The sequence below is a fragment of the Miscanthus floridulus genome, chromosome 8 (assembly GCF_019320115.1).
Source record: "Miscanthus floridulus cultivar M001 chromosome 8, ASM1932011v1, whole genome shotgun sequence".
NCBI lineage: Eukaryota > Viridiplantae > Streptophyta > Magnoliopsida > Poales > Poaceae > Miscanthus > Miscanthus floridulus.
The window spans coordinates 159248451-159258488 of NC_089587.1; the positions used below are offsets into that span (position 1 = coordinate 159248451).

The 10038-nt window shown below is 44.2% G+C and overlaps 1 protein-coding gene across 1 annotated transcript; it reads left to right on the top strand.

The window, feature by feature from the left end:
* Positions 1 to 5910: 5910 nt before the first annotated feature.
* Positions 5911 to 9793, top strand: LOC136477434 (uncharacterized). Its single transcript, XM_066475596.1, has 3 exons — positions 5911 to 6164; positions 6532 to 7327; positions 8284 to 9793. Exons 2-3 carry the CDS (start codon positions 6578 to 6580, stop codon positions 9433 to 9435), a joined length of 1902 nt encoding a protein of 633 aa, XP_066331693.1. The 5' UTR covers positions 5911 to 6164; positions 6532 to 6577; the 3' UTR covers positions 9436 to 9793.
* The last annotated feature ends 245 nt before the right edge of the window (positions 9794 to 10038 follow it).

Here is a 10038-nt window from a genome sequence, read left to right on the forward strand (position 1 = left end):
AAACGAAAATAGTACTGCCGTTCAGGCTAAGCCAACTTCAGTTTTGGCCTAGACAAGCTTTGGGCCCGTTCAGCCATGCAGGGAGCACGCTTGGATTGGTGGACGTAACTTAGGCCTAGGCTAACTGCTAATTCGGCCCAATTAAGGATGACGTAGAACAGATCAGACCTGTCGGTAGGGTGGACGGACTCTCAAATATACTCGTGCTTTACACTTAAATCAAATAGATTCTAAGGTTTGTAAATAGTGCTACGTGCAATAAAAGATTATTCTCGTATTGGAAAGTGATCGATTGGAGATTGGTTCAACTGAGGTCTGGTTCGGAAGCATGTGTATCCACTTCAATTCACATTTGTTAGAGTGAAATGGAATAGAACTCAGTTTAATTCTACTCCAATCCACATCAACATATGTGTATTGAGATGAATACATGTACATCCAAGGCCTTTATATGGATTGATATACTGCACCTTTGCAAGGTTAAGAAACATGGCTAGTGAGAAACATGTGCGCGCGTGCTCCGAGTCACAACACTCGCGGGCTCGGACATCCAAGCCACTACACGAGTGGTGTGCCAACACCAAAAGTTTTGCATCTCCAAACAGTAATAAAATCAACGTCGTTTTGTATGGGGATATAGTTTATTATCTCTACTGAGCCTCAGCCTCTTGTAATGGGTTTGCGTTTTCCATATGTGAAAGCGAGAAAGGAGAGTAAGGGATAGAAGCAGAGGTGTGGGAAGGGTGGGAGCGAGGGACAAAAGAATAGGTTAAAAATGATGGGAATGAGGACAAAAAAATAGGTTCAAAAGTGAGAGACAAATGGAAAAGAGAAAAATTGACAGACCAAGACGGGTAGGACCATGGGAACAATAACCACTGTTTGTATCAGAGGTGGATACAATCTATCTCTATTGAGGTTGGGCCCTTATCACTGGTCTATTTTTTCATCTATGAAAAGTGAAGAAGGGTGAGGGTGAGTGACAGAAGAAGAGGTGTGGAAGGATAGGTTAAGGGATAGATGAATAGGTATGGGAGTGAGAGATGGATGGATGGGAGAAATAGTGACTAGACCAAGAGAGATAGGATTGTGAGAACAAGGTGGGCAAATAGATAGAGGAGAGAGTGAGGAAGAGATGGCAAAAATTTGCTCCTTATAAGGTATGTAAATAAGCAGAGAACATCTAATTTCAATATATAAATTCGGTGGGTGGAAACTTTGTTATGGATTGGAAATTTAGAATGGTGTGAGCCACGAACTGATTCAAATAATTCAACTGATCAAAGTATGTTGCTTGATCGCTTGCTTATGTCCACTCAAATTATCCCAAGTTGTCTTGATTAAATATCTTTTCTTTCCACAAGATAAAATTGTAGCAGTGGAGCTTGTGCTTTTGTTAGCGCACATTAATTATGTTGACGACTCAAATGCTAGATCGTGTGTACCGTACAAATGCGGTGACGGTTGACGAAGTTGTGAAACCTGGTCTAGTTGAGTTTGGAACCTAGTGAAAGTCTCGGTTAGGTTTTAGTAATTGATGACAATCTTAGGTGGACTAGATAAATAAGGTACTTAGTCGATAGGTACACTAGTGTGGTCAAGACATATATAGAGCCATGGTGGAGAGGTGGCTTTTGAACATGTGATGATAGGGCTCAACTAGTGAAGATGAAGGAGCTCATTGCATATGAGACATGACATGATGTCATATATATGGATAGGTGGAGAAGATCAAGCGGCGAGGCTTGGCGATGAAGGACCAGGCTACGAGTGTGAAAGGGCAAGCTAAAGGCTCGGGCACGATGGACTGTCGAGACGCTGAAGCATGAGTAGAGGGCTTGGCACCAATGGACCAAGACAATGGTGAAGAGCAAGCGAGGCTGTAATCGATGAACCAATAAGGCCATGCGATGCTATCAAGTGGATCATATCATTCATGGAAGATAAATTCAAGTGTTCATTTGTGCCGGTGGCTTTGATGAAGAATGATGAAGGAGCTTCATGCTATAGGCAATGGTCAAGGTAGCATGGTTAGCTACATGAATGGATGACAATTGTTCAGCATTTGATGAACATGGAGGTTAGATGCTAGTGTAGCATCACTGACGTGAAGATGGAATGGAATGCGCAAGACAAAGGTATATTTGTGGGGCATTTTATTTCATCGGTCCAATGTTGAGTAGAGAAGTGCTTGACTAGATTTAGGATAGGTAATTGTACTATCAAGAGGGGCTTTTTTGGGAGCTAAATGGTTATTTAGTGCCACTAGGTGAGACCTAACTTGTGTTGCATTTATATCGACTAGCATGGAAAGGAGCAAGAGCAAAACCTATAAAATACTTTTGAAAAATGACAACATAGTGATAAAGGTGTGGTGGTCTTGTGGGACAGCCACTACTATAAAAATAATTTCGTGAGACACTGCCCAATCATTAACGAAGGTGGTCACAAAACTTATGTGTCTCCTAAAATAGCTGAGGATTTTCGAAGGCGGTCATTTTATTTACAGAGGCGATCACAAATTGTCCATCTCCTAAAATAGATTTATGGAGACGGTCAAAAAGTAACCGTCTCCTAAAATTGATTTACGGAGGCAAACCTCTTATGGGGCCCGTCTCAGAAAAAAAAAGCCCAAGGTCCAAATTGATTTACGGAGGCACCTCCAAAAATGGAGACCATTTTTTGAGACGGACCTCTTATGAGGCCCATCTCAAAAAAAAAGGCCGAGGTCCAAAAGGACCAAGAGGCCCATTATCTGTTCCCATGTGTATAAATAAGACTGCTTAGGGGTTGGATGCTCATCATCTCTCTCAACTGGCTCTCTCTCTCTCTCTCTCTCTCTTCTCTCTCTGGTGTGGGTGTTACATAGTGCGAGGCCCTCACGCCAACGGCGTGCGTGCGGGATCTCCCGTCGTCGGCCGCGTGGTGGGGGCCTCCTAGCGGTGGATCCACGGCAAGCACTTCCTCGAGCTCCCTAGCAACTATCGAACCACCATCTAATCCGGTGCGTTGAGCACCTCCTCCTCCTCTGGCTCTCTCCTCTCTCCTCGCATGGGCCTATGACAGCGATGGCGTGCAGGCCCTCCGTCGGCCTGCACACGGCTCCCTCCTTTGGCCCAGTGCAAATTCACCGAGTGGAGCAATGAGCGACAGTGATGATGCAGATCTAGTGAGCGGCGGCGACACGTGATGGGCCTGGTGGGCCTCATGGATGGACTCATCATTTTTTGTTTTTTATTTTATTAACATAGGCAGCTAGGCATCTGCCTGTGTAAATATTGATTTACACACATGTTGAATGGGGGTCCGCCTCCAAAATTCATTTTTGCTCGTCCGGAGAAACTCTTACTGTAGTAGTGACTATTGGGAGTTAGCCATTTGAAAAGAGATTTGAGCGATGAGTTCGGTGTGTTGTTTTTAGGACCATTGGACTTATGAGGTGCCCCATGACCGAAGAAAATGCTTGGACACACGTGCACTATGCCTTTGACTTAGGGCCAGCTATTAAAGCATAACCAAATAACTCGGCGTTGATATAGGGGCAACATCGGAGAATAGGCTGCACGGCTGAGTGTTAGGCAGTGCTCGAAGAGGCACTGAAATGCTGGTGCTAGGCATCGGACATTTTTGGTGGGGCAAAAACCTTTCTGGTGGCATCAGTTCAGAATGCTAGGTGAAAGGTCCTAATGGCTAGGGGGTTGAATAGCCTAATAAAAATTTTCACAAAATACTAGAGCAAGTGTTAGTCAATTAATAAGCAAAGCTTTTTTGCTCTAGCTCTACAGAGGTTCTAAACCACCTATTCCAATAATTCTAGTAGATTATGATCTTTAGGCACATACAAAGAGCTAAGTCACTACTCTTACTCTAGTTAAGCTAGCTAGCAAACTAATACAACTACACAAACTAGTCTAGCTAAACAACTAACTAAGCAAGAGAGCTACTCTACTCAAACTATCACTACACAAGATAAAGAAGAATGTAATACAAGTGATAGAGATAGTTACCAATCCCAGTAAAAGACAACCGATCAAAGAATACCAAGTGGTCCAAGGAGACAAATGACACAAAGATTTTTTCTCCCGAGGTTCATGTGCTTGCCGGCACGATTTGGCCACACGTGTGAAAGGTTAGGGACTTGAGGCAACCCTTACTCAGACATGGGTATGGAGGTTCATCGTCCTAGTCTTTAGTGTGGGTATAGTTATACACCTCTGTAGAGTTTTCTTCGAATACTTGAAGTGCTCGAACGAATTTGGTTGTTTTTAGTTCTAGATTCAGAGTAGCTTGTTGCGATGAAGGACTAAAGAAAGATCGAGCTTCATTTATGCTTAATGCTCATACTTGCTATACTTTGCTATGTTTACATGTAGATGATAGACAACATTTACCTTATGCATAAAATGTTATTTAAGCAACCCAACTTTTATTCCTTGCCAATGTCAAATGCATACTCCTTTGTTTCGTGCGGAGTACAATCCCGTACTCACGGTGCTGCCATTAAATTGTTTTACAAGTATCTAAAGGACATTTGTGGCCATGTCATCCCACTGATGCTGGCAAAGTGGGTGAATGGCAGAAGTCGTCTAAGATACGGTGGTGACACCCATGGGCAAGGTAGCAACTAGTTAGATTTAGGGTGCCTTTGGCTAGGCTTTTGGGAATTGATTTTGCTTCCGAAAAGCCAAAAGCCAACTAAAGAGGTGGAAACCAGAAGCTACTTTTTTAGAATCAACTACTTTTGGGTAGTACAATTTTGAAAGCACAATAGACCATGCTTTTGGCTTTTGGTTTTCTGTCTTTTGAAATGGTGAAAATAGAGAGTTGTTTCACCGTTGTTTCAAGGAAAATGGAGATATGAAGTAAGTTTTATATTTGTATGAACCAAACAGCTTACAACTTTTTCCATTGCCCATAACCTAAAACAATTTTTCACAACCCACATCTCACAAGTAGCTTTTCAGAAGCCACGACTCAACCAAACACACACACTTAATTCATAGCATAGGGCTTTCAACCTAGGTATAGCATGGCAAGATAAGCCATCAGGTTCTCACTACACATAGGTTAGTATGTATTTTCATTAATATTGTACAATTAGTTTATTAACTTGGTGAGATTTGTAATACATGTTTTCACTAAATTATGAAATCTTGTGTTGAGATATGATCTTAATTTGTGGCGGCTATATTGGTTTGATACACAATCAGAATCCAATGTCTCGACGTAGTGGAGATGTGGATGACATCTCCTAGGGATCACGAGGTTAATTTGATTAAATCAGATCAGTCAAGTACATGACACTCGATTTAGATATATTAATTAATATAGCATGTCCCTATCGTAGGGATTCTTCAAAAATATTCTTAAAGTATAATGGTAAAAAATAATCAAAATTTTTGCGTTGAATTCTTGTTTTTTTTATAGTTGAGAATCCACTTACAAGCGGAAATAAACAAGTAGCATGTTCGTTTGGTCGTGTTTGAGTTATAAGCTATGGCTAAAAGTACTGTTAGCTAATTTGGTGTGAGAGAAAAATATTATTCATTGACCGGAAACAAACCAAAAACAAGCCAAGGGTCTTTGCCCCCCTTAAAAAAAAGAAAAATTATGTTCTTGCCCCTTACACAGATGTGCAATTGTGATTTTGCTCTCGTTTTTCTAATTTTGTGATTTTACCATTAACTGTTCATAAGTCAACGCGAATTTGTCCCTGTTTTTACCGTTGACCAGAGGCAAAATCGCGTTGACTTGTGAACAGTTAAGAGCAAAATCACAAAGTAAAAAAAATAGGACAAAATCACAATTACTTATAGCACACCGGAGAAAAAAAAAACAATCGTATCATTTCCTAGCTTCGGTTGTCACCGGGATTTCCAAGGAACAAGCACGGGAGCAGTTGGCTCCCGAGATGCCGGTCCACATCATTATCCTGGATGCGTATTCCTTAGGCCCTTCCCGTCCTCTCGTGTCTCCACTCAAACTTTCCACCGCCGGTACGTGAACTCCGGAAAGATGCAGAAATCTTTTTTCTCTGTAACTCCTCGAGTTTTTACTCTCTGCAAGCGTGCTCCACCACGCTGCTGAGCACGAACTGATGCCAAATGGCTGAAAAATTGGACAGAGTCGATCAGCGGGTAAAAAATAGCTTCAGCAGGCAACAGGTGAGCCCAAATCCGCCGTGCCTGCTCTCTCGTTCCCTTGCTGTTTTTCTGGAGTATCATCCAGACGGTTGCTTCCGCTGCAAAACTTGCGCCTGCATTCCTGGCTCGTGCTATGGTGTTTCATAATTTTTTTACTAAAAAAAGATAGAAAATGGAATGGAATGACCTGGTCATGGTTGGGCTTTTTGTCCTTCCTTCCCATTCCCAAACTTCTTCACTTTAACTACCATCTCATCTCGATCTCGTGGTGTTCCTCCGCTTGGCGGGGCCGACCAGAAAAAAAGCTTGGACGGTTGGCTCCGGATGCGTCTCCGGCCGTCCGCCGCCGCCTGATTTTTACTTGCGTTTCCATTGTTCGTTTCCACAGTGCGAATCACCTCCCAGTTTTTAGTCAAGAATAGCTGCTGGAGCCCATGGAGGTGCAGGTGGCGACGACGGAGGAACCGAGGGACCCGTTCTTGCCGCTGCGGTGGGAGAGCACGGGCGACCAGTGGTGGTACGCCACGCCCATCGACTGGGCGGCGGCCAGCGGCCACTACGACGTCGTCCGGGAGCTCCTCCGCCTCGACCCCAACCTCCTCGTCAAGCTCACCTCCCTCCGCCGCATCCGCCGCCTCGAGTCCGTCTGGGACGACGACGCGCGCCTCCACGACGCCGCCACGAACCGTGCCGCCGTCGCACGCCGCCTCCTGCTCGACTGCGAGCCTGCCGATAAGTGCCACCACCTTCCCCGCGGGGGAGGAGGCGACGGCAACGCCAACCGCCTCCTCCGGGCCGGATACGGCGGATGGCTCCTCTACACGGCCGCCGCGGCCGGGGACGAGAGGTTTGTGCGGGAGCTGCTCGCGGCGCAGCCGCTGCTCGTCTTCGGCGAGGGGGAGTACGGCGTCACGGACATCCTGTACGCCGCGGCGAGGAGCGGACGCTCCGAGGTGTTCCGCCTCCTGTTCGATGCCGTGCTGTCTGCGGCGTCGTGTCCGGCTCCGGTCGGGGGTGACGAATTTAGGCGCGAGATGATGTGCCGCGCCGTGCACGCCGCCGCGAGGGGAGGCAGCCTTGACGTGCTCAGGGACCTCCTGCGCGGCTGCTCCGACGCCGCGGCCTACCGGGACGCGCAGGGATCAACCATCTTGCACGCCGCGGCTGCAAAGGGCCAAGTTGAGGTATGTCTTGCAGTTGCAGTTGCAGTTTTTCCTTCTCAGCTTCATTCTTTCTTTCAGGATGAAATGAATGTACATTGTAATCTACAGTACTATGTATGTCCCGCGAAACTTCAGTCTCATGGAACATTCAGTCTTTTTAACTTTTTCACTGCTTCATTTGAAATTACTCGTGCGGCCTGATCTATATAGCCTAGTAATTCTGTACAAATATATGTTGTCTTTCACTTGATTCTCCTTGTAAATTGACTCAGAACATTTTAGCCAGGTTGTCAGCAGTCTCCTTCACAGATATCCTTGTTCTTACATATGTTCTATATTGCATAGTTTAATTGAGTGGGAAAAGCATGTTGATCATTGTCTCCAATTCATTTAGAGTCAATACTGCTTCTCTGATCTGTAATCTAAGAATTGTTTATCCCGTAGTGTTTGATATTATTCCCACTTTGGCCCTTAAAGTTGATCCCATGCACATGCTTGCCAGGTTGTTAGTTGATCATTCAAATATGCATTAAACTTGTGGTATGTCTTGATTAAACTAATGGCTGTACTTGTTGGCACTCACATTATCTTTTAACACTGGATTGGAGTTTCATAAAGGTTTTCTGCCATCAAAATTCCACGGCAAAAGAGTACTTAAGATTTGCTTGGTAGCATGTGAATTTAGAGTTATGACAATGAACACTTTTGATTTTATTCATTGATGCTTTGGCAATGGAAATTTTGGTTCACGTGCCTAGTCATTACATTTATGTTGCTCGCATGGAACATTTTGTGTTTGTTATGTTCATTGATTGAAGGATGATCATTCGAGATGATTCTTCATCATTAGAGGGGTTAATGACCTTTCCTTCAATTTGTTGCTCCACAGTTAAACCTTGGAATGGGCCCTATGCTTAATTTTCTATGTACAGACGGTTTACAAAGTACTAAACTAAATTTATGACAAAACACTGCAGGTTGTCAAGGATCTCATTGCATCTTTTGATATAGTGAACTCTGTAGATGACCAAGGGAACACAGCATTGCATATAGCAGCCTTTCGAGGCCATCTTCGAGTGGTCGAGGCTCTCATTACTGCATCATCATCTCTTATATCAGCAATAAATGAAGCTGGTGACACGTTCCTTCACATGGCACTGACTGGCTTTGGGACTCCTGAATTCCGAAGGCTTGATCGTCAGATGGAACTTATTAGGCAATTAGTTGGTGGAGCAATTGTGGATATCAGCAGTACTATCAATGCACAAAATTATGATGGAAAGACAATTCTTCACTTAGCTGTGGTTGGCAATCTGCATCCAGACCTTGTTGAACACTTGATGAGTGTGCCTTCTATTGACCTCAACATCTGTGACAATGATGGCATGACTCCTCTTGATCTACTCAGGAAACAGCCACGAACGACGTCATCAGAAATACTGATCAAACAATTGATTTTGGCTGGTGGGTTCACAAACTCAAGGGACCATGAGACTAGGTCAGTTATCGCTTCGCAGATAAAGATGCACTCCATTGTAGGGAGCCCAGGGACATCATTCAAGATATCAGATGCTGAGATCTTTCTCGATGCTGGAATTGACGTGCCGGACATCAGCGAAAGAGCAGTATCATTTTCCTCCATTATTGGCAGGGTAGATGCTGACATCCTGAGACCCAAACTGAAGAAGCTGAATTCTTTCCAAGATGCAGCAAAGCATATCAAAGTCCTACTCAGATGGCCTCACCGCAAATGGAAGAAATCAGGCAGCGGCCAAAAGGATCTGGATGATGATGCCTCGTCCGTGGACTCTGCCAAGACCTGGAGCCATGAAGAGACTCCGACACCACTGAGGCAAAGGTATTCCAGGATCAGCTCCCTGTTCAACAAGCGGACCTATGCGGGCAAGACTTCACCTAGCGAGGCAATGCAGAAGAGTGGAGTGGTACAGCCTGATTCTATTCCAGCTTCTACATCTTGGTCATCGTCGTCGTTGGTTGACAAGATTGAAGCTGCCCATCTGGACAAAGATCAATCTCCTTATGTCAGTAGGCTGATCAGGCATACACCTAAGAAATCTGGATCGCTGAACAGTAGACTTATGAACCAGTCCTTGCGCCTCAGGGCATAAGACCTGCCCAGGAGTCGAGCAGCATTCGGATCTGATATTCAGGCGATCACATATGTCACTAGCCTGATTAAAACATCTGTTAGCAGATAGGCACCAACATTAACAAGGCTTCCCTCACTGGTTACAATTTACAACTTCACTGATACCAGATAGATGATTCTCAATATCTAGCCGCCCTGCCACAGCAGGCAGGTTTGTATCTCTGTGGTTGCCGGAGAGTGGTTTTGAGTTTAGTTCGTGTTTGTGTGTAACTATTATTGAGATATACAAATGTGATACACTTACAATGCAAATGTAGTTTTATACTGGACTTGAATTTAACTTAAATCATAATAAGACATGATTTGACTTCGACGCACACCACCGAGAGATGGTGTCATGTTCTTCAGCGTTTCATTTATCATCTCGCATTTGCGTTTGCATTGTTTCGACAGTTTTTATGCTATATACTCAAAAATGATTGTAAATCATCCACTTAGTTAGATCTAAATGGTAATTGGATTTCACCTTTAACCCTATTTGATTTGATGTAAATGTAACACGTGACAATCTAATTAAGTTCACCAGGTATTTAGGGAAAGGGTTATCAAAGAGGGCTCTTGG